The 26,499-nt window shown below is 37.1% G+C and overlaps 1 protein-coding gene across 2 annotated transcripts in view; it reads right to left on the bottom strand.

Moving 5' to 3' along the window:
• Positions 1-8,123: 8,123 nt before the first annotated feature.
• The window catches only part of LOC129775484 (activating transcription factor of chaperone), a 53,880-nt gene continuing 35,504 nt past the window's right edge, over positions 8,124-26,499 (bottom strand). For both annotated transcript variants that reach the window (XM_055780279.1, XM_055780281.1), the window contains one exon: positions 8,124-10,029. In XM_055780279.1, the coding sequence (XP_055636254.1) occupies positions 9,047-10,029 (983 nt within the window). In that variant the 3' untranslated portion in view covers positions 8,124-9,046. The remainder of the gene's footprint in view (positions 10,030-26,499) is intronic.

Here is a 26,499-nt window from a genome sequence, read left to right as displayed (position 1 = left end):
GTACTTCCTTGAGAGAATACGAGAAATTTTGAGTGCTTTATCCAGACGCTGTTATGTCATTACCTTTGTGTGGGTCCCTTCTCATTGCTCAATTCCGGGTAATGAGAGGGCTGACTCATTAGCAAAGGTAGGTGCGATTGAAGGCGATATTTATCAGCGTCAAATCGCCTTCAATGAATTTTACTCTTTAGTCCGTAAAAATACCATCGCTAAATGGCAACGCAAATGGAACGAAGATGAATTGGGCCGGTGGTTTCACTCGATTATCCCTAAGGTTAGCCTCAAATCATGGTTCAAAAGTCTGGACTTGAGTCGGGACTTTATTCGCACCTTCTCCCGACTCATGTCCAATCATTGTTCGTTAGACGCGCTACTCTTTCGTTTCAATCTGGCCGGCAGCAATATCTGCGTTTGTGGCCGAGGTTACCACGACATCGAACACGTTGTTTGGTCGTGTGAGGTGTATCTTATTGCCAGATCGAATTTAGAGAACTCCCTTCGGGCTAGAGGAAGGCAGCCCAATGTGCCGGTGAGAGATGTGTTGGCTCGGTTAGACCTTGATTACATGTCCCAAATATATGTTTTCCTTAAATCTATCGATGTTCGTGTGTGATTATCCTTATATCCTTATACCCTCCATTTCTTCCTTTGTGAGTAATTGGCCCGCTTGCTATAAACAGGAGAATGAAATGTAAATTCACAATAGATGTACGAATAGATTTAAGAATTGAGTGTGTGTGATTATCAACATTGTAATAACTTCCTTATACCCCATCCTTTTCCTGAGAAAAATATGTCACCCTTTTAATCTCGAGTCCACCGCGAGTAATCGGTTTCCCACATTACTAACCATAGATTTAAGAAAATTGTTCATATATATAGTTTTAAAAATATATTTAAGATTTCGGCTCCTTTAAACTTATGTAACTGAGCCTGTAAAAATAAACGAATTTATAAAAAAAAAAATAAGGCAAACATTGTCGAAATATTGAACTCCCGGCCACGTCAGGTTGACGCCATATGAGCCTTGATAAAAATATATATTTTGGATAAAAAAAAAGAAAAATCATAAATACAGAGGGGCAGGGTTGCCACATATACAGAATATTCTGTATTTTGCAGATTTTTGACCAAATTTCAGATACAGAATCTGTATATATAGCATTACAGATTTTCAGCAAAAATACAGAATTTACAGATTTTTTTAAAATTCAATTTGAAATATTGAATATATTACAGCGCATACATAGATTCCTCGATTTATAAAAAAGTTAAACGCAACGCAACGAGATGGCTTGGTTGTTAAGCGAAATCTTGTACGATTTAAAGAGCTTGAGCTTTTTTTTTTTGCTCCAATTTAAGTATGATATAATCAATCCGCCAATCGTATATTGACTCATTAAAACGATCCTTTGGCTAAACCGATTATGCTGTTACTAAACTTCGTTCTACCGCTCATCAATCAAATCAATTGCACTTTTCAATCAGAAAGTTCTCAATTTTGCGAACTTTATAATGAGACAAGTATGTTATCATTGATCATGTTGGGTAACTTATGTTTTGAGAGCTACGTGCAACGACTCGCTAATGCTGACCTTGATGAGAGTTTGAAGACATCCTGAAAAAGCCTGAGAATTTTTACGTTGGTATCGAGAAGAAGAAGCTGAAAAAATATTCGATGCAGCTAGGAAGCTGATTTTCAAGGCGATTTGTTGTGACTTCTATACTGAACTCGTGAAACAGTTTTCAAAGCGACATGATTTCAACGATCCGGTTATCAAAACTGCGGCCTTAATAAACCCTCAAATTTTCGTCAAGCTACCAAACCTTAATGATTTGATACGCCAATTTCCTCATTTCGGTGATGCAGGTAATAGACAAGGCTTGGATAACGAGTGAAAGCTACTCAAGACGAATCTTATGGGGCAAAAATTGAGCGACTCAGATATAACTTTGTCCCAGCTGCTGAATGTCAAAGAACGAGCTGAGAATTTTTTATCTATCGCTAAGGTAGTTTTTAAGACCCTTTTCGATAACATTCAGCAGTGTATGTTGAGCGAATAGTTTAATTTTACAATGCCACCAAAACAAAGTCCGGAAATCGGTTGCCCCCCACAATTACAGACTAAATTTTAAAAGCGAAAAACTATGTATCAGCTCAGGAAGGAGCTTCAAAGATGAAATTGACGAAAAATTTGAAAGCAAAGTTCAACAAAACGATGTATAAACATCATCAGATGAATAGAAGAAAACCTTTTTATGATCCATTTTGTTGCATTGATAAGACTTCAACAACCCATAAATAAGAAAAAATAAATTCAAAAAGGGAATAAACCTTCATTTTTTTCCTTAAGTTTTCGATACAGATTTTTTTGCTAAGAATAAAGATATACAGATTTTTTCAGAAAAATTTACAGAATTAAATGTGGCAATCCTGAGTGGGGGTTATGCTGAGAGTCAAGTCGGTATAAGTGACATTTTTCCCTTCGGAGTTACGTGACAATTCTCGCCCAATTCTAAGAGTCGGGCGACTCGGAAGTACAATGAGAAATGAAAAAAGTTCATTGCACCTGGCATTTTTTTAATTACGCCGATTCTCAGAATACAAACACGTGCGCAAATTCACTGTCACGCCGTGAAGCGACTCTCGGAATAGACCCGTGTCCCAAAACTTTTGATACTAACAGTACATGAGACAATATTCAATTCCATACAGTCATGCAACATTTCATCAATGAGCATTCTGATACAAATATTGTCATGCGACGAGCATCGACTGAGCGAGTAGTGATACATGTTTGAGGAGTTTGTACACAAAATCTAGAAGACTGCCGTGTGAGCTGATTGCTTTCCGTGTTTTTCTTTTATTTCCCCCCTTTTCAAACGAATCTTTGAAAAAATTCTGTGCCTGTGTTCTTGAAAGTTAGTATTCCAGTGTTACTCTCTAATTTAGCATGAGTGAGAACGATGAATCATCGACGCAAACAACGATGAACTGTCTGGATGATGACTCCCTATTGGAAGTGTTCAAATATCTGACCTTCGATGAACTACTCCAGGTGGCCAATGTAAGCATTCGATTCGCGCAAATTTCGAAGCTATCCCTTCGCAAGATACGTTTTTTCGAACTCGATTACCGTGCACTCCTGTCGAGGAAAGATGATCACTCAAAACGGCTTGCAGCCATATTCGCTAACATCGGGCCACACCTGTTGGCATTTAAATTCTCGGGAGGATTCATCATGAGTAAAGATCTGAAGCAGAATATCATCACAAACGTGACCTTGAACTGTAGCAGTCTGCAACATTTATCAATCAACTACATAGAGCTGGGTGACGAACAGCTGACTGCTTTGAAACCGCTGCTGTCGCATTTGAAAGGGCTGGATCTAGGCCGATGTGCGTTACGAGATGAAGATTTGGGGAAATTTATTACACAGGCTTCGAAATTGCAAACTTTATCAATACCGGGTAATGACGAAATTGATGGAAGTTTTTTCGAGGCGTGGAGCGATTGCACTTTGCTGGAGCAGCTCGACGTCAGCTATTGTTATTCGTTGGATGTAGGGAGATTGGAAGCATTCCTAACAAGAGCAACAAATTTGAAAGGCGTTGATGTGACCGCATGCCAATGGTTGAAGAAGAATAAGGACGTTTTCAATACCTCTGGGCGGAGTATTCAGTTAGGTGCTATGTTGCCTAAATTCACTTATTACAAGAAAGCGTAATCGTAATACATGAGTTTTCTTTTCAACTATTTGTTTGCTACATCAATATAAAAAATTGCATTTTTTCAAATTTGTTTTGAACATTAAATAGCGCCGTGCGAAATTTTTTGACTCAGAATTTTTGTTGTAAGATATCACAACCATTTGCAATGATGAAGATATCACCTTAAGGACCGGAGAGAAATCTGTAAGGCATACGCATGGGACCGCACGTTTTGACTTGTGTGAAGTTAGCGGATGAAAATTCAGCGGATAAAAGTTTTTGTTGCGTGCAAGCTTCTGTTCTTGTTCGTCTTGCTGGATTTAATGAATAACGAATTATTTCAGTTGAAATAAATTGATTGTTTGTCAAGTAACAACCTTCAAAATCATGCTCATTAGATAGAGAATTGAAAAATTCATCTTTCCACATGATTCATTTTTTTTCTTGATCGTGACCGAGAAAAGTTCTAGACTGAAACATGAGCATGGGTCAATATAGGAAACTATACAGAATTTCGAAAAATAAAAAAGTTGTTCGAATAGAGCTATCGAGGTTATTCGATAGAGAAATATTTTATCTATCTTCCAGCCATAATTTTATTAATCGGAAAAGGGTCTGAGAAAAGTTATAGGCCATGTTGTATGGGAGAAATTAATTATTTTAAACAAAATTGAAAAAAAGTTATTTCAAACGACCCAAAGCACATTTTCGAGATAGTACTCATTCGATATAGAATATTTTCATCTATCTTTAGCATAATTTACAAGGGTCCAAGAAAAGTTATAAGCCAAAACCTATACAACTTGTGTGGGAGAAATTAATTAATTCAAAAAAATTGCTACAATATTTGCATTTGCATTTGCAAAACTTTTTTTTTTGTCAAAGTTACAAATTATCCTTGTACACCGAGATTTTTTTGGATGATTTTTCCAATTAACGCGTTTTTTACGAACAAAAAAACTCCCTTATGCTCCCTCAGAGCATATGACGATAGTGCTTGGGCTTGTACTTGTGACGAAACATAGTGCTTATGACGAAAATTAATGTCCATCCTATCACGATTCTCTCGTGAGTTTTTAGGTGACTTAGCTTTTTTTCCCTGCGTTAAAAAATCCTGGGTGTATAGAATTTATTGGAGTTTTCCATACTGTTTTTCGATGATTATTCATTGAACTATTCATCAACAAATACGAATTCGAAATTTTTCGTTTAAACGATAATATCTCTGTACTGAATGGTCCTACAACAACGTTAAAGAAATCAAATAAAAGATAGTTGATAACGTTAGTTGGATTTGCTATCTTTGAAAAAACTGATTTCTTCCCGATTATTTTATCCACTACATACATGGAGAAACAAATTTCTCTGTAAAATATTCCGTGTAAATTATGCTTTAAAGTGATTTATATCCCATCTGCATGCGTTCATATTTCACGCGATTTTAAAGCATTTCAAAAATCGCCTAAAAATTTCGACTTCGCACTCTGTTTCTTCAATTTTTTTTCTAGTGTGAAAAAATTCTATTTCCATTTTAGTTAAATTTATTAGTTTCCCTCCTACAACTTGTATACATTTTGGCCTATAACTTTTCTCAGACTCTTATCCAGCCAATTTGACTCAACATGGATAAAAAATATTCCCTATCCAATGAGTATTATCTCAAAAATGAGTTTTGGGTTCTTTCAAATAACTTTCTAAAATTTTCTTTAAATTAATCAATTTCCCCATACAAGTTGTATAGGTTTTGAGCTATAACTTTACTTAGACCCTTTTCTGACTAATGAAAATTTTCCTAAAGATAGATAAAAATATTCTATATCGAATAAGTACTATCTCGGGAATGTGTTTTGGGTCCTATCAAATAAGTTTTTGTTTCAATTTTCTTTGTAATAATTAATTTTTCCCATACAACTTAGCCTATAACCTTTCTCAGACCCTTTTCCGATTAATAAAATTGTGTCTGGAAGATAGGTAAAATATGTCTCTATCGAATAGCTTCGATAACTCTATTAGAACAACTTTTTTGATTTTCAAAATTCTGTATATTTTTCTATATTGATCGATCAAGAAAAAAATGAATTATGCGAAAAGATGAATGATTCAATTCTCTATCTAATGAGCCTGACTGTGAAACATGTTACTTGATAAACAATCAAATAATTTCAATCAAAATAATTCATTATTCATTAAATCCAGCAAGACGTTGAACAGAAATTTGCACGCAACAAAAACTTTTATCCGCTAACTTCACACAAGTCCGTAAAGAAGGAACGCGAAAACGAAAAAACTCGTGAGCGTTCCGCAACAGATATGACGCGAAACACGAGAAATCTCGTGAGCGGTCCGTAAAGCGTTAAGCAACTGGTAGTAGACGGCTCCCTGCTAATTTCTCACGCAAAACCCTACCAGATAGCTGTTCCTTTTTTACAACGTTATAGCATGCTGACGACAAGATTCTAGCTACAGCATTGATGACCACATCGCGGCGTTGTCATTGAAGTTCAACCGGTTATCAATTCACTCTTGGGTACATCGGCACGCGAATTGAAAGTATCATATGTTTTCCGACCATAATCACTACATTATGTTCCATGGAATCAGAAAAAGAGAAAAGAGCGCCGTGGAATTCCTGTCGTAATCTTCATGTACTCATCCTTATTGAGAGTTTCGACCTACCGATTATAGTTCTTTTCGAACATGCATGCATGTTTAGTCAAATGAAAAAACCATTTTTATATGCTTCTTATACAACTATTGTTATATGAATATACAATTTATCGCAGACAGAGAAGAAAAATGGCGTAATATGATTACGTCAAATGTAATTATAACCTCACGAATCGCCATTGTATATATGACAATATATTATGTTTGTAGAAACAGAATTTATTCAGGGGGGTTCTAGTGGAAGTGGGATATAAATATTTAAAATGAATGGTGGTAGTAGTTGAAAAAACTGATCCGATGGGATTCGAACTCCGGTTGTTTGGACTCTTGAGCATTCTCTAAAATTTGCTCTTTTTCTCTTCTCTATATTCTAAAGGAGATTCTCTAAAATTTTTTCGGTACGTTTCGGTTACGTTATTCCCTAACCCATAAATGATTAAAAAATATGAAGAATACACATTTTCCTATCGTGCTCCCTTCCCCGAGTATGTTTCAAAGTGGTACAATATTTAAATATCACTGCGTAAAATCATCACGAGCGTAAATTGGTTGCTCGAAATGCAAATGTAGCATTCGTTCTACGGACAATGGGGATAAAAAAAATGCAATCTAAGCTCCGCCGTATTCTATTCATTGAGTATAAACAAGTCATTCACGATTTCAAATTACAGTATTCACAATTCATCAGTTATCTAGCTAGCGACCAGACGACAACAAGGCTTTCAAAATGATCTTTCTCAATGTTTCTTTATACCATTAGTTTTGTTTTTCATATTGAGTTTTTTTCGAGACTGAAGGCTTTAACTCAAAACATTATCATCATAATCATTCAGGTCGTCTCGGTCCAGCTATCACACAGCAGTCTCAATGCTGATGTCACACACAGCCAAGCACATTATGTTTGATTCTGAGGAAGAATGAAAGATAGATATCGCAAAGTATGGTGCAATTTTGGTCGGTGGGGCACCACGTCGAATTGCATGCCGTCTGGTGAAGAGTGCCTCTGTATTTTTGCATCAGTCATCCTCGTGCGTGTATTGTTCTCGCGTGAACAAGAATGAATCAACGCAAATCCATCGGTCCTTTCCAGGGCAACTTTCGACTAGAGTTATTTTTGAAATTTCGATGCTTTTTACAAATCTAATTTATATTTATTTTAAGCCGAAGGAAGCTTCTGTGGATTCTGGCGTGTTTGATATTTTTGGTGTAATGATGTTGCGGTCGTGTTTTGCACATCACCTTTCTTTATCTATTTTCCGCGGCCCACGACATCATAACTAACACGTTTTGTGGCCCATATGAAAGAAAGGTTGAGTACCGCTGTCTTAGATGAACGGGATGTATGTACACATCACGGTACTACTCATATAGTTCATGTGGTGTTTGAAGCGAAGCATTCAGTCAAGGTAAACCTCAAGGATTTTATGGATTGGATGCATTCGATGTGAGTTGAATCAAAATGTCAGAATCCTCGTCCTGATCTGACGACTCATGCAGCGGAATTTTGTTTGAAATCCGCCACAAAATTACAAATGCAGCGATTACAGAACATTTTCGCCAACGACCAAAAAAAACTCTGTAATAATCTGATTACACAAAAAATAGGACAATTTTTCTATAAACAAGAAACAAACAATCTGTTCCGAAAAGGCCCAGTTGACAGTAGAAAAATCTTATTTGAAATACTCGAGCTCGCGTTGTTTAATAATATCAAGGATATTTCGGATCATCGATTTGTCGGTCCATATCTTCTTATCCCTTTATTTCACAATAAATCTCATCGCATTAAAGAAATATTCAAAACATCGTCCTTTCGCACTGCGATAGAATGATCATAATTCAGCTTTGTTTCGAAATAAATCAACTTACTCTTTGCGTATGATATTATTATGCAATATGCTTTCAGCATATTGAATGAAAATTTCATTTTTTTTTTTAAATTGAAAGAAATGCTAGTAACATCTCAAAATTATTCCGTTCGAATCTGTTACTCGATTCACTGTGATGGTAAGAATAATTTGCAAAAGAAAACTTCCAATTTTAGGACATTGATTCGTAACAATTCGAGACAATTTTCGCACGGATGAAGAAGATTGGTATTTTCTAAAACATTTTCATATTTCGTACACTTTCCTCCGCAAAGATGGAGGCTGATTATAAATTTCGCATTCACCACCACAGTTTCGTCCGAGAGTTCAGCCACAGTCCCCGACACGACAGCAAAACTTCGGTCTCGCTGAGCGGACGTCATACACTGTGGCCAAAACTGATTTCACTGATCTCTCGGTGACGAATCGCGGACAATAATATTTGAGCGGCTTCCATTTTTCATATCATAAATGTATGTTTTATCATCATTAGAAAGTGTAGGCAATCGAATTAATTCCAGAAGAATACGGACTTCTGCAGTATGTTGGCCTTAAGGTAATCTTATGCACTAAGTATGTTGTATTCAATAATGATTACAATTCAAAAAGATTCATTAGCATTCAGCACTGTCAGACAAGGGTGGTGTCGAGTGATGAATTGAAAAAAAAACAAATCTTATCAACTACATAATCACTTTTAGACGACCTGCTGTTTAAAACAATGTATAACGGTATCTCGTATAAGAAATATAAACAAAAAGGTACTCTTAGTATATAGACACATTATTTCGGCGGTTCAATCAAATCAGGCCTTTTGCTTTGCAAACCTCGCGCATTAGGCTCTTGAGATAACGAATCTCGCGACCAATGTCGGCAGATTTGCTCTTCAATTCATCATTCCTATCTTTCAGCTTACTTTCCTCAATCAGAATCTCTTCAATTTCGGCCTTCTTCTTCTGACGATATCGTGTGGCAGCGTTCTTATTTTGCTCCTTCTTGCGGGATTTTTTATCTTCCACTCCCCGGCCATACGGACGGGTGCGCTTCTTCACGGAACTGTTTCCTGAAATTTTACCGAATGAATGTTTTTTGCCGCTCGATGGACTCCATTCGTCATCCTGATCTCGTGAGTAGGCAGAACCACAGTAGGACGAGCTAGAGTCGCTCATCGGTGACGAGCTAGAGACAGAGCCTGTTTCAGAGAACGAGCACGAATCATCGTCATCGTTGCAATCGGGAAGATCCTTCGAGCGAGATCGGACAATCTCCTCGACTAGCTCCAGATTACGAGCGATGTTTTCCACTTCGTCGACCGGTTGGAAACCAAAGCTATCCGCTAGTGGGTACTGGCCCGGAACTTGCTGCAGCGGTTCCGCGACATTCGACTGGCCGCCGATAGTCTGGATCGAGTTCACCAACAATCCATTCATCGGCGCTCCAAATCCATAGTATTCACTAGCTGTCGCTGCAGATAGATTGGCCTGCTGTTGCGGTGGTTGTTGCGCAACATATGACGGCTGTGATTGCTCTGGTTGGCTACCGAATTGAGTCTGATCCTGGGGCGGTGTTTGGGGTGGTGTCAAATGAGTCAACTCTACGTTCTCATACACGTAATAAAATTCCATCAATAGCTCTTCAGTGTTTTGCACCTTCACCGGCTGCTGTTGGTGGGGGTAGGGACCAATTTCGGGAGCGACCGCCACGATGGCCGATGGTGGGGATGGCGTGACGTAGCTACCGGCGGCCAGCTGGGGCAATTTCAATTTCTCACCAAGCCATTGATCTGGAGCAAAGAAAGAAAAACAATTAGTTTCGTTGAAATGTTGGAAAGATTATTGAGATCTAGCATTTTCAATCGGATTCAGAGTAACGTAACAGTCTATGAGAGGCCAAAGCCAAAGCAATATTCTTGTCGGTTGATAATTAGAGACAATTTCTTCAAGTACGCTCAGGTTTTTTTACGAGGATTTTCGAATTAATGTACTTTTGGTTTGAGAATGAACGTTTTCGGCTCATTCCAATCGATCGTCATACTCAAATCATTGTTCTCTTAAGATTTACAAATGACAAATATCACATAGAATGCAGTGCAAATTAATGTCTCACCAAAAGGAATTTTGGTAGCCATGATACAGTTGATATGAATGTTTCAGATACTCGAGATGGAATGATGCTACAAATTAAATGGCAGGTAGTAAAATTAGGGGTGTCTCAGGCTCTGAACTGTATTAGTCGTCCCTTGAGCCTTTTTATTAATATTCATTACCAAACACAGTCTGCCTCTAATCTCCGGAACTGAAATATTCTACACCTTCCTAATCGAAAAATGATATTTTTCTTTTTCAAATCCTGAGACAAGCGGCGTTTCAACATATTTTATGGAAATAAAATGCTTGATGTGTTGTCGGCTTGAAGAAATATTAAAGAGTATTAAAAAAGCGTAATAGTTAACGTTAAAACAAATCAAAAATTTGCATAAACTGTAATGAAATTATTATTTTTAAGTTTTTTTTATTATTTTAGCATGAAATTGAATTTTTGCACAGATAGGATAAAAGAATAAAAATCTTGTCTTCATAATGTCACCAAACGTGTCCTGTCCACACTTATACAGAGAGTTTTATCGAGAAATGTAGGTTCCTAAACTCTTAGTCAAATGTCATGTATTAACCCGTTAGAAGGCCGTGGAAACTAGGCAACGAATCGACTCGAAGTTCAGAGAACATAATCCTCACATGAGGAATAACGCATATTTACCATTGATAAAAAATAACTTTTGAAACAGTTGCAAAAATTAGTGGCAATATAGTTGCCACTGCCCGTTAACCCCATAAACACTGTTTGACGCAGACTTGTAAATTCACTTTATTGCGCCTTTTGTTGTGCAAAAATCAAAACAATATTTCTAATGCAGCGAAAAAAACTGTTTTTTTTCATATAGTTTCAAAAAATCATTAAATTTTTCATCAAAAACGCCATTTATTTTATTTAAAAAAAACTGCATGATCTTACACAGTAGATCCTAAATAGTGCGCATACAGTGAAAAACATATCAACTTGTTGCATTTTCAACGAATTTAAACAGAATTTTCTATTGGCGCTCTAGAATCGTGATTTTGTTACATAAAATGACTCCCCAAAAATTATCGTGCATTTTCAGGCTGCGAAAACAAAATGAAGTATTCCCAGATATCTTCAGAAGTTTTTGGTTAAGAAAAATATTGAGATAATACTCCAAGCGAAAAAAAATCTCGAGATAACAGTAAATCTCGAAGTTTCGTGCAGTTATAAGACATTTTGCGTAAAAAAAATTATGAAAACCCCCATTCCCGGTGGTTTTTCGGTATTCAAAAAACTCAAATTTTCACGTCTGCGAGTTTTTATCGCGTAAATCAACATTTCGCACAAATTCCATATAATAAATCGAGAACGAGTCGAGTGTTAGGGAACATACTTCAATAGAAAAAAAAAACCATTATGCAAATGGTATTTGCAGTGCCAATTTTCCCTAGGGACAAGCAAGCATATTTGCAAAGCAGATTCACCCAGGTACATTGATTTTAAAGTCTGTGTTGGGGAAACCGTAAATCGGATCAATCAAAACATCGCAGGTAGGGCGTTTAGATAACGCTTAACATTTCACAGTTGTTCAATTGTTTATCTCATGAAACATAACATTTAATTTATTGTGATAGATACGTAAAAATATTTCCTATCAATTGATGGAAATATCTTTCCGATCTATTGAGAAATGCTCGAGTAATAAGCATTCGAAATCATTCATTTTTTCCTGCATATTCTCAAGAAATGGGATGCACAAAAAACCTATCCGGATACTCAAAAAAATATCTGAACACAGACAAAAAATAGATACAAAAAATCCGGGAACACTGAACAAAAATGCAGACGAATGAAAAAAGAATCGGATAAATGGAGGAAAATCCGAACAAATAAAAAATAGCGAACTCACAACAAAATATGACAGCCAGACACAAGAAAATACGGGAAAACAAAAAAAAATCCATGAAAAAAAACGGACACATCAGAAAAAAAACCGTTCACAATTGAGTCGATGTGAATATGTGACAATGAAAACAAAAAACAAACAAAATCGGACAAACAAACAAAATTGTAACACGAAACAAAAATGCAGACAAACGAAAAATAAATAATGACAAATGAAAGAAAATCAGGACAAATAAAAAAAATCCGAATGCACATTAAAAATCGAACACAATAAATATACAGACAAACAAACGAAAAAAAGATCCGAACAAATGAAAAAATATCCAGATACGCGGAAAAAATCAGGATGCATGAGAAAACACCCGACCACTCGAAGTAAAATGCGAACAAATGAAAAAAAAAATCCGATGTCACAAAGACAACGAAAAAAAAACCAATAAACGAAAAAAAAACCAAAACACGAAACAAAACTCTGTACAAACTGAAAAAAAAATCGGAGAAATGGAAAAAAAAACAAGACAAACCAAAATGACATCTGGACATAGAACAAAAACGGAAACAAAAAGAAAAATCGTGACAAACACTTAAAATAAAAATTGGAACATGACAATAAAATCCGGATGAATCGGAGAAAAATCAAAATCAAAAAAACGGACAGCCAAAAAAAATCGAGACACAATAAAAAAACGGACAAGCAAAGAAAAACATTCGGATGCACAAAAAAACCGGACGCACGATAAAATCCAGATATGAACACGGACAAAAACCCAGAATACACGCAATCCTTTCTTGTGCAGGGGATAGGGACCGCACAAAAAATCGTGCAAAACTTCACCAGTAGCTTAAAAAAACGTGTTCGGTACACAATTTGAAAACAACTTTTTTTTGTGTGGTACATAGGGACCGCACATGATAATTTCCCCCAAGAAAATAACTCAAATCCACGCTGTTCACCGTTCGATTTCCTATTGTTTCCCTGTTCCGCGATGGGACAGTTTGCCATTTAGGTTGCGCGTGACTGTGTTGTACTTTTAGTTGCATGTCAAAATTTGTTGCTGTTAGAAATGATGTCATACGCAACAAAGTGCTTTTGATGGAAGGATGTGAATGATTTGAGAAGTGGATAATTTAAATGCTTTTTTCACACTGGAATGCATATAAAACATCGAAAAAAAACTAAATGGACGATAACTTCGTCCAATATGCATTTTTTAATATACCGCACAAAAATCACACAAGAACAGAAAATTGCACAAAAACGGTTTTAACAAGGCATGACATATTATAATTATTATCTCGTATTATTCATTTAAAAAATGCTCAAATCCTGAAGAGGAAATATAATATAAATAGTATAATACACACATTCCATTCTCATAAATTTGTATAGTTTTTTAGTCATATGCTGCCAGAACGATGAGAAAAAATAGCGGCTGACGATAGATAATACTGCCTGGGATATGGTTTCTACGAATTTTCCAATACAAAAAAAAAACTAAGGAAAACTCATTCAAGGCCCCAGCAAACGAAGTACTCAATATTTAAATTGCAAAGCTGGAATGCTTCCGGCTTATCCAATTTCATAATCGAAAAGGATTGATTTGGTGATATGATTATTGGGTATGGTCAGGCCTCATATGATTGCTGTTATTGTCGAATTCATACTCTTGCTTCATAACAGCACACGCAGAAGCTGAAGACAAAACACATAAAATGCTTAACCTCGGAACCAATTTTAGAATGCGATTTGAAATAGCTGTTTATTGAAGCAGTTGATTTTGATGAATAGAGAACAAAAATTGTTAGTTCATTTTGCCGTAGGCTTAGCCAATGTTTTAAAAATATGCATTCCTAAATTGACAGCTGACTTGGTCAGGTGCTACGGTATTGAATTTCGATAACGACAATCAATAGGCGGTTCAGCGCTCTAATTCTATTTTTGGTGTTATAATAGTTCGATATATTAATACAAAGCACTAATGTGTAGGATGGAACGAGATGTCAACAAACAATTTTAAAAAATCCCACGATAACATGATCCCTTCCGCATCTTTCTTAAACAATCTGCACTGAACTCAGCCTCCGAAAAACTTTCCATTTCTCTTCCGGGACAATAAACAAAATACCAATGAAAGCGCCAATAAATCCATGCCTCTCAGCGCCCCTTTTTTACCTGGAGCGACCAATTTTTTATCACACATTTCCGCTTGTAACGTGTAGGGTCAAACTTTTACGCTGCTGGCGAGATTGGGCACGCGAGTGGTTTCGCGTCTCATGCACGGCACCACCTCTTCTTCTGGCTAGTAGTAGCTCGCCTATTCGTACCGTCATTGACACCAATCCACACTCGCTAAGAGAACTATCCGTGTTGGAATGAAAAAAACAAGATACGGTACAACGATATTAATCAGATTGAACAGTCAGAGTCTGATGAGAGTGTTTCACTTAACTGCACAAAACTCTCCCCACAACCGCCAATGCGTAACTAACAGCCAAGATTGTTGGTCAATATTCTCGGACGCGCGATTGCGAAAAGTCCCTCAAGCGATAAGCCATGCACGATCTTGAACCAACATGGCCAATCCAAAAAGAAACCTTCAAGTTCGCCAATAATGTTCCAATCGAGTGTCTATTTTTCCAATTGAGAATAAATTTTTCTATTGTGTTATCGCTATTTTTTTTTTCAAAGTTCTCCTCCCAGTCGAGGTTTTCTCGGAACGAGTCGGTCTCAACGGTTTCGCAGTCAGTCATCGTCATAATGTCCATTGATCTTTGCATTGACCCTACGGCTAGAGTGCTATAAACAATCGTCCAACACACAAGTAGGCTTCTCTGTGGATGAACGAAACAGATTAGCTTACCTTGAAATGTGCACTTACCGTACAAAACGGAACAATTCGAGCCTACAGACAGGAATTAGCGACAATAAATCGCTTACGTACAACCAATACCTCCCCAAAAGGAAGAACCTTGCTCAAATCCTTAGTGTAGGGAACAGGCATAAACGCTTTTTTGTTATGATCTATATTTGTCCGAAATTGAAACTCCAGCAGAGGTCTACCTTGATTCGATTCAGACTGGTATGACGGTCCAAAGTTGAGAATTTCATCAGCCTTAGCTTAAGTTTGGGCTCTATAAATCCAAACTACCCTTAAACATATTTCATATTATTATATATATATATTCGAGTATTGTGAAAGTTGTCATGAAAATGAAAACGGTAATACATACAGGTCGCAAACCGAGGAAAACACCTTGAGCCCAGTGGGCTATCTCAGAAGAGATTGTCCACATGTTAAAAATTAACGAAATCAATCGCAATCAATGATCTCTGTTAAATAATGTTCACATGCACCTTGGGGCTGATTCAATTTGGAAGACAAAAACAAACATGACGTTGTTCTTCATCCTCAAGATTTACTTATCTTGAGCTCGAACCATCACAAACAAATACACCCATCACTCTGCTTGTGCAGAAAGCTGCCACTATCAGCAAATGGCGCACAAACATGGGGCTTCCGTAAGTAGGACACCAACAACGAATGACGCGGAATTGAACCTTGCACATTCTCGAACTGTACAATGTGCTAGATCTGAGTTCTAATCACAGTGCGTTGGTCGGATTCTTATTCCTCAGGCAGGCAAAATGGGACCACAAGATGTCCGCAAATTGAGGACATCTAGGTCGTCTAACTGAAATCTGGGTCCGGCTAGATTACGTTGATCTAGGCTCAAAGCGAACAGTTTCGAAAGAGCTTCTTGTTCTTTTGATTCATTTATTTACAAAAAATGGGGTTTTCGAAGATTATGGGAAATGAAATGTTGTATGTCAGAATTAAAGGTTTGAAGTTGTTTCTAAGTTTATCCTTTATGGTGTTCGCAATCCATGTCTGGGTGTAATTTCGAACGACTTCTTAATGTAACTTTCAACACGTTGAGCCCCGTGTCAGTCCCTAGAGACTTAAATTGAGCTTTTCGTTAGAAAAATCACTGGGACTGACAGTTTCAAAATAAGGAAATAAAAAAATATATGGTTATCTTTCTAATGTTATATTGGTTTGTGACTACTTTCTTGTCGAATTTCCGCTTATTTTCTTTTTGTGCGATATTACGCAAATGCTCTTGATGCGGCCTAAATAAAAAACGCAGCGAGAGCAATCCGGAGCTCAACGTGCTAACCGAACGAACGTCATATGTTCAATCATTACTGGTTAGACGCAAATCTCAATCGTATCGAATAATCTATCTGTGCGTATATAGGAACAATTGGCTTCTCCGGACGAGATATCTTGACTAGCCGTAGCATCAATCTTATGTTTGTGTTTTTCAAAAACACTTCTATCGATGTTTGTTTCCTCCCTTCACCAAGCTTTCCTTACGCATCACCCCATTTCGTCCTCTCAAAGCTTTTTTTTTCTTCGCGTGAACCTATAATGGTTGATTGCTCCTAATTATTATTAAATTATTAGTCCTAAAAAATGGAAATAGAACACTTATCGTTCACAGATTTACGTTGTCTCCCAACGTGTTAGGTTTTATGCCAACAATCTTCCCTAAATTCAGAATTCATTAAAAAGTTATTTGCAGCGGAAGAATTCTTGATTGACTTATTGATTCTTACGGCGAATGTACTCTGCACAATATACCGAGATTGGAAGTAGAAAATAACGGTTATTAGAGAATATCTTTTTTCCGACATGGAATTTAAATACTGTCATGAAAACGGAAGTATAGACACTCACATGATGAGAGTTTTTTATTTCTTCTTCCGTTCATCTTAACACTAAACCTACTGATGTTTCATGTATACCTATACCTACCACAGCGGGTTGAGTGACCCTTTATAAATAGTGAATATTTTATAATTTAAATTTTCCGCAAAAATTAACAATTTCAGCTCAATACTTTATTCACTAGTGTAGATAGGAGTCAAAGTTTGAGTTTTTTTTAAATCATAAATTAACCCAGAGAATTTTATCAAAAATCCAGAGAGCTGACAAAAGATGACTATCTAAAACAAAACAAAAGATGACAGTATATCTCGATGTTTTATGCAATTGGAATACATTTCGCAAAGAATTTTTTTTTTCAGAACTCCGATTTTATATACAGGGCGCACTATATTATTTACAGTCTCCGATTTCTTTTCACTCTATGTAATCGAGTTTTTTTTATTGTTTTCTATGCATATATTTTTCGTTTCCTGAATATAAAAGAAGAATTTAATTTTTGATTCATCCCCATAAAGATATAAAATACCTTTCTCATTAAAACGAATTCTTTTAGGAGGTGATAGAGGAACATATTTGATAAAAAAAAAACTTCTACGCATATGTTCGAATTTCAACAATGGCTTAGTTATCAAACTTTTTCTCTGTTTTGGTCTCTATCATAAACTGGCTCTAATTCAAAAACTACGTTACGTAGGACAATTCTGTTGCTTCCATTTGAAGGATAACAAAGTTTTATACCGGATATAATTGTGAAACTCTCAAATCAGTGGATTTAAGTAACATTTCAGAAGCGAAAAACATCATTTTTTTATTTATTTTTTTCAATGTTTCTATCAACCAAATACAAGTTCTCTAAGCACTCTACAATTCGTTCCTTGACATTTTTATCTTTTTCAATTTCGCTGCAATCTCTTTATAAACAGTTCCTGGTGAATCTTCAACTAGAATCTACCAAAACTCACCTTTTTCACTTCACTGCACTCATAATAGCCAAAACATTGAAATATTTATTTTCGCTTGAAATAAGTCAAATTATAATGAAATGAACTGAGTATATTTATTCGCGGGAATCAACATTTTTCAGGAAGTCCCGTTCGTAAACTTGAGATGACCATTTTCATTGGCACTCTAATGTACATCGTTACTAATGAACTCTCTTTATACCGAAAAAAATGATAATTCGCCAAACAAGTTTTTTTGAGTTTATTCTGCGACATTATCGTAACATATGAAGATGCTAATTAGTCATCTTTTGAGAATCCAAAAAATCATCTTGAACTATCCAATCGCATTTAAAGGTTTATCACTTGTTTTGTATTTCTTGGAATAATATCAACACATCTACCCCAACTTTTCCTTTTCATTACTACGTCCATGATTATTTGATCATCGTATTATATATAATTATTAAATCAATATTTTCATTTGAGTTTAAGTTTTTAGGCAAAAAGTACGCTGTGCATAACCGTATTCAAACATATTCAACAGACTCTGCTACATCCGTGTTTCAATAAATTATAATATTAGGTATGTTTGGAAATTAAATAAATGTATTCATTTGAATTCCGAATTTTTTAACATACATGAATAAACTGCGGATATTCGAAACTAATTGTATGGAACAACCCCTATTCCAGCCCCATCTTCTACCTAACCACATTTAATTTTGTTCAAATGATCATATTTATAAAGTATGTTAACAAATTAAATTCAAAATTTCGGATCTAAAAATAAAACAAAATCAAAGGTAAAATACTCCGGATAATCGAGTCCGACCTGTACCTACAAAATTCTGGTCAAAAGCTGAAAAAGAATTATGAAAAGAGGATATGCGTGGAAGATCTTGAGGACCACTGTACAAGTTGATCAGAGTTTACGGTTCCTATAGCCTAAGCTATAATATATATTATATTTGTGATCAGGTTACATCTTTGGAACTTTACCACATTCATCATACAACCATAGTAGCATTTCCTATATCAGCGATGGCCAAACGGTAGTCCGCGGTCTACTGGTCGCCAGCTGGTCTAGGATAGTGTCACCTCTAAACGCAAAGGAATAAATATATAATCCTAGCTTTTGCCGTGAACATTTTATAATGTGTTTAAGGTTAAATTAAACATATAGTTGTAAGAGTCGATTTTTCTCCATTAACACATTGAGTGCCACGATTTTATAGCGACTCTATGGAAATTTTCAACGCAGCATGAGCGATGACTCGGTGTCAGTCACCGGTGACTGACGTAACAGTCAACGTGTAAATATCCAGTTGTTCGACCATAACTTGTAATAAATTAACCATAACCATAACTTGTAAAAATTGAAACTAGGAACCATTTCAACGAAGCTTTTGCTGGAAACATCCTGCATAAGGTTTCAAAAATCAATAAAAACTGCATTTTTGGGACTGTCATACAAATTAAACACAAAATTCTACATTACTCGGGAATTAATCAAGCAAATGGAACGAAATTTGGTTAGACTCTCCATCCCCCTCTCTAAGGGTGGGGGTAGGGGCTGTGCATACAAATGGAACACAAATTCCTGCATTACTCAAGAATTATTCAAGCAAATGAAACCAAATTAGGCACATTGAGGTATTAGGGTGCAATAAAAGATTCTATGGTGGCTAGACTCTTCATCCCCCTCTCTAAGGGGGGGCTGCCATACAAATGAAACACAAATTTCTACATTACTCGCGAATTGATCAAGCAAATGAAACGAAATTTGGCATATGCAGGTTTTAGGGTTCAATAAATGTTTTAATGGTGGTTAGATACTCTTCTCCCCTCTCTTAGGGGGGGGGTCTGCCATGCAAATGAAACACAAGTTTCTGCATTACTCGAGAATTCGTCAAGCAAAAGAAACCAAATTAGGTATATGGAGTTTCAGGGTGCAATCAATGTTTCTATGGTGGTTATTCTTTCCACCCCCCTCTCTAAGGGGGGGGGGTCTGCCATACAAATGAAACTCAAATTTCTGCATTACTCGAGAACTAATCAAGCAAATGGAACCAAATTTTGCATGTGAAGGTTTTAGGGTACAACAAATGATTCTATGGTGGTACTCCTCCCCCCTCTCTTAGGTAGGGCTGCCATGAAAATGAAACACAAATTTCTGCATACCTCGAGAATTAATATCAGGCTGTCAAAAAAGTCCTGCGGTATTTCTTTTGGAATTTTCATTTGTTCATAAAATTAGTTACAATCATCTGTTTTAAGTCAAATATGCGCCGTTTTGTTCGATGACTTGTTCCCAACGAGATGCCAACTTCATAATACCCCTGTTATAGAAGCTCCCTTCCTTATTGGCAAAAAACTCGGATAGCCAATTTTCACAGGCCTCTTTTGTGACTAACTTCTGACTACCTAGCTCGTTCGCCATGGACAAAAACAGGTGGTAGTCACTTGGTTCAAGGTCCGGACTATACGGCGGATGCAAAAGAACCTCCCATCCGAGCTCCCGGAGCTTCTGGCGCGTCACCAAAGAAGTGTGTGGCCTGGCGTTGTCCTGATGGAAGACAATGCGGCCTCTGTTTATCAAAGATGGTCTCTTCTTCATGAGTGCTACCTTCAAGCGGTCCAGTTGTTGGCGGTACAGGTCCGAATTGAGCGTTTGGTCATAGGGAAGTAGCTCATAATAGATTATTCCTTGACAATCCCACCAAACACACAGCAGAACCTTCCTGGCCGTTAATGAGGGCTTGGCCACCGTCTGAGCCGCTCCAGCGGGCTTCGACCACGACCGTTTGCGCTTCACGTTGTCGTAAGTGACCCACTTTTCATCGCCAGTCACCATCCGCTTCAGAAACGGGTCGATTTTGTTGCGATTCAGCAGCGATTCACAAGCGTCGATACGGTCAAAGATGTTTTTTTGCGTCAACGTGTGTGGCACCCATACATCGAGCTTCTTTGTGAATCCAAGCTTCTTCAAATGGTTAATAACGGTTTGATGACTTATCCCCAACTCTTGGCCGATGCTACAGCTGCTACTATGCCGGTCTTTCTCGGCTAATTCAGCGATTTTGTCGCAATTTTCGACGACAGGCCTTCCGGAGCGTGGCGCATCTTCGACGACCTCTACATCAGAACGAAAACGTTGAAACCATCGTTGTGCGGTGGAAATGGAAACTGTATCGGGTCCATAAACTGCACAAATTTTATTGGCAGCTTGATATGCATTTTTGCCTTTGTCATAGTAGTACTGTAAAATATGTCGGATTTTCTCTTTATTTTGCTCCATATTTGCGACACCATAACTCACGAACTACTTAACCAAACAAAACACTGTCAAGGATTATAGCGCGCAAAAATACCTTTCCAACAAGCTATAGTATGACTCGATACAATGAATACAACTAGAACTACGCGCTTACGACACCTCGCGGAAATACCGCAGGACTTTTTTGACAGCCTAATATAAAAATAATATATAAATATAAAATTAATATATGAATAAAATAGTAAACGGTAAATTCAACGTGGTCGATTGAAAGATCAATCAATGAACAGTTCTGCGATTGGACCCATGAACTTGCTCATAGTAAGAAAACGTGAATGTTTGAAGATATTGATAACAAAAAAAAAACAAAATTTGGGCTGGACGAAGTTTTCCGGGTCAGCTAGTAACGCCTATAAATACACAATAGCAAAATTGCAGAGACAAGCACAGTCTGTGATACAGTGCGCAAGTATAAAAATTATGATTTTACGCGCGAGTACAGGAGGGTTGAAAATTTGTTTTATTCTCTTCTAGTACTATTCATTTTCTAATGACTTTTTGATACAGTCAGCCTTGGTAGACCGCCGCCTAACATTTGAACAATGAGTCGCCCGTAATGCCCAAAAGTTTGGCTATCCCTGTACTATATCATCACAGCATTCATATAGGAATGTTGAGCAAAAGACACACAAACACGGTTAAAGGAAAGAAATCGAATTGCTCCTGCGTTAACATGCATGACCCCCATTATCTTCCTTAACGAGCAGGACGCCCTGGAAAGTTTCGAATTGTAATTAGCAACGGTTGTTCAACTGAGTCCAGTGAGTATGACTACTGTGTGAATGGCATTGAAGGAATAATTTGGTCTTCCGCAACTTTGTTAGCGTTATTAATTTTTACAAGGCATTTATTTCGATGAAACTACAACATCCCAAGTTTATCAGCAAGGCGAGTTCACGAATAAGAATAGATATCGTTTTTTTCGCCGATTAATATGCGCCACGCTTGGCTCTGTTCTATCCAAATACATGTTATTTTTTTTGTCTGAACGCACCACTGGAAGTGCATGTTGAGCAGTAAGCTGTAGCTTCATGTAATGCGATTAATTATACCGCAGCGAACAGAGTGCAGCTGGTGGCTGGCTCGCAACAGACTAGGCACAGAGAGTAACACAACACTCAGACATATCGGCTGATAAGAAAATCGCTTCGATCGGCAGCCAAATGAGGACGGGTCAAAAGTGTATACACTTTCCTCATTGTCAGTCGGATGATTCGAGTTGTTTCTGTAGATTGGTGATTCTTGCTGTTGCTTCGTGATCAACTGGTTTCGGCTGAGAAACTATGGCGTGGATTGTTTCTTTTCAATCAAAAAATATCCGCCAAACCATATAATTTTTCATATTGTTCAATTTTTTCTTGAAACAAGAAAATTTTTATAATGAAAAGATAATTGTTGCTGGCAATCATTTCTGCACTGTAGTTAGATGATAAGCGGGCGCCACATTCCACAAAAGAGCAAAAATGCAATCATGTGTTTGATCTCAATTATTCATCTGATGAAAGACATGCGCAGACATTCAGATAAAAAATTAGCATTAAAAGCAGCGCCGGATGCATATTGCGCAGCGCCTAAATGATTGCATTGCCAGGTTAGAAATAACGTCCCGATCAATGAAACTAGCGAATCCAGCTGCATTCTTATTGCACCGTAGAACTGGTATTTTCTGGTTTTCCCACCGTAGTTGCTCGTGTCCAGATTTAGTTGATTAAATATGAATAAATTCATAATTGAAGTACTAAAGTGAAACAAACAAAACGCTGTGATTTTCATGCAATCGCACCGCAACGTGCCTCAGACGTTCCGTTCAGGCTAACTGCTGGTAGCCCAGCCCGCGTTACAGCAGCTTTATTCCGTGCCTAAACGGTCGATAAGATCGGTTTCCGGCGCTGATATCATTCGGTTCACCGCGATGCTAATCATAGGTAGGCGTAAGTTTAGGCTAGCTTTAGGTTCGCACGCGCTAAGTTGTGGCGAGACAGAGCTGTCTGCAGATCGATAATTTATTCGGAATAACTAAACCAGTTTCAGCGATTTGAGTTGGAAGGATTGATAAATCTCATTTGTCGTTATATCAAATCTTATTGCAGTTTGCCACACATTCCACAGAATTGAAAAATAATTTTATTGAGCCTCTTGTCAGAAAAAAAATCACCGGAGATGCTTAGTCAATAAGGAAGAAAATTCTTATTTGAATGGTAGGAGCCTCTGATCGAAAGTCTCTTACGATTAAAATTTGGTCAACTTAAACATGATGCATTTTTAAAATCGTGCTTCAAAACCTGAACATTCCTCATTTTGCAGGTGTGTGTGCGTGCATAAAAACGTTCGAGGAAGGTTTGTCAACAACCAGGAAGCCGGATCGACCACAAACGAGAGCTCCAAGCAGAACCTCAATCTCTCCGTCTGAGATGGGACAAACATACTGGATGTGTCGTCTAGAGTCATCAATCTAAACCAGCCAGGCTGTCGACTTATGAGATACATGTTCGCAAAGAAATACCTGGTTTGGCAGGCAATCTGTACATGTAGCTTTGCAAACGACATTTCTATTACATTCAGGACCGTCAATTACAAAATTGACGGGAACCAATGTTCGGTTCTGTGGCGAACAAAGTGGACGAGGTGGCTGTACAAAATCTAATAGCAAGAGTTGAACTAAAGGCCCGGTATAGGAAGCTTAACTGAATATTTTTTCATATATTGTATACTAGCTGAAGTTTAAAAAGAAAAATACAATATTTTTTCAAACAAAAAAGCACGCAATCTTGTTTGGCCAAATTCTGACCGTAACATCCTTTTAGTACGATTTGTTCTTGACTATTGTCAGGAGATATTCTCAACACTATCCCTTGTAGTGTTGGCAGTATTGCAAAATCTGCTGATTTTTCTTTGAAAGGATTTAAAAAAAAATACTGATCATTATAAAGTTTTGTTGGTATTCAGCTCAGAATTTATCTGTTTTTCAAATAGAACAGAAAAGTGCGAAATCATAAAAAAAATAAAAATTAAAAATTAACGTAATAACTATTTTTACATCGAACGGATTTTGATGATTTGCATACCAATCGAATCGGAAAATCCTAATTCCTCGATTCTATGGACACAGCGGAGAGAGGAAATATTGAAACTTATGCACCTCCCGTTGATAACTTATTGACGTAGAACTACGTCTTTCACTAAGGGTGCCAAATCAGAAAACAGGTCACGTTTTTATGAAATAAAGTTAACGGCAATAACTATTTTTACCGCGAACAGATTTTGACGATTCACATACCAAACGAATCGGAAATTCCCTAAGATTTGTTTTTTATGCTATATATTACAATCCCCTGGTTTAGTTTGATGAAAACTAGAAGTATTTCCATTTTCACGTAAATTTGTAATTTGTGAACTTCCCCACCCATGCCGTCAATAACGAGCAACTTATCGGCGACCAACGAAGGGGAATGATTTAAAGACTGCGTGAACAAAGAAGAGAAGAAGAAGAAGAACGAAGGGGAATATTTGCCTAGAGCATAAATATTGGATCTCGCTGAGGCAAACTTTCAGTTTTGCGTCATCAAATGTTTTCGCTTCGGATTGAACTGTGGACGCGACCAAATTACTTACTCGCTGATATCTCTGGCATTGCAATCATTACATCAAATAGACGCCATTCCATTAAGGTTCTGAACTACACAATTGTGTGGGGAATCATCAAACTAGGCTATCATCGGCTCATCAAGAAAATAAGAAATATTAATAGAAAGGGCTGCTGTTGAGAAGAGCGAAAAGCGAAGGACTTGAACAAAATAACAGCGTAGTTCTACGTCAACAATGTGATCGTGTCTTGGATACCACCTCCTATAATTTTTGGGTATGTAACGAATGATTCGCGATTTTTAGCACAAAGTCTCGATAGTGTGTCATGTTGCGAATGAAATCGTGGCGCGTTCGTAATATCAAATACAGGGTGGAATTCGATGAAATGATACAGAGTGGTTTTCGTTCCGTTTCTTCTAGCTGGCGCTTGTGTATTCACGTGTATTCCACGCACACATTGTTAGTTTTCCTGTATTGCTAAATGTAGTTTGAAATAATTTCCATTAGGCGGTTTTGATGTTTTGTTGAATAGAAAGGTGGAATAATGGTAGAGATGGCATAAACATATAGTCGCCCGTGGACGTGCGTATTGTTAAGCTATGTCAAGTATGTCAATTCGATTCCACATAACAATGAATCATCGTCTGTCGTATGTACATTCTGTCAAATATATAGTATATATAGTTTGTAATTTTAAATCTTCCCGCTGGAAATTAATCTTTTTTTCAAAGTTGGCACTGCTGTCAGTGGTCTTAATGTCAATTTTGAGCGCAATCTGTCATTTAGTTTGTTCACATCGTCATTAAAAACAAACTAACTTTTTGCTCGGTGATTTTTGATATGGAAAATTTTATTGATCAAAAATAGTGTGTTAAATTGTGTGTTGCAAACAAATTTTTTTTGTGCTGAAACGTTGAAAATGTTGCAAAATACATTTGGTGACTCAACTATGCTGAAAACACGGACTCTGTCCAACTCCTATAAGACCAGGTGATGATCTTTGTTCCATTGTAAACAAACAATGCTTCAACTTATATTCTAGTGTATTGGTATTGGTGACTAACATACACTGCATGATTTTCATATGTGTGTGTGTGCAAGCGCTGAGCGTAAACCAAAGGTTTTGTATATTTCAAGTGTCAAGTTTCTATAAGACCAGTTACATTTTTCCGTTGTTTTTCCAAATTCCAAAGGGAAAAGTGCTCATGGAGAGAAAAGAAAGACAAATCGATGTATTTCACCAAAAAATGCTGATATCAGAGAAATTTCTTGTCGGATTGGACGATCCCATCAAGTAGCGCTCAATTATTTGACGAATCCTCAAGATACGGTAAAAAGGAGAGAGAGCTCCACGTAAATCAAAGCTCTATGACCGGAATAAGCGGGAAATAGCTAGAACAGCTTCGAATACCTCAAAATCGCTTATGAAAATGAAGCAATATTTCAATTTAAATATTACTCGGGTGACAATTCGTCAAGTTTTGGTAAAAAATCTTCACATAAAGAGGGTTTAAAAGATTCAATCTTCTCATCTTACACCATCTCACATCGGAAGACGTCTGAATTTTGCCAAAGCTCACATGAACCGGCAGTGGGACATGGTATGTTGTGACAAAGAATGTTTCCAAAAGAATACATTTTGCTATATACCATAACGAAAAGTTCAACAATGTATAGGTTATCTTCAC

The sequence above is a fragment of the Toxorhynchites rutilus genome, chromosome 3 (genome assembly GCF_029784135.1).
Source record: "Toxorhynchites rutilus septentrionalis strain SRP chromosome 3, ASM2978413v1, whole genome shotgun sequence".
Lineage (NCBI taxonomy): Eukaryota > Metazoa > Arthropoda > Insecta > Diptera > Culicidae > Toxorhynchites > Toxorhynchites rutilus.
The sequence above is the reverse complement of the archived record's forward strand: the minus strand, read 5'-3'. Positions and strand labels throughout refer to the sequence as shown.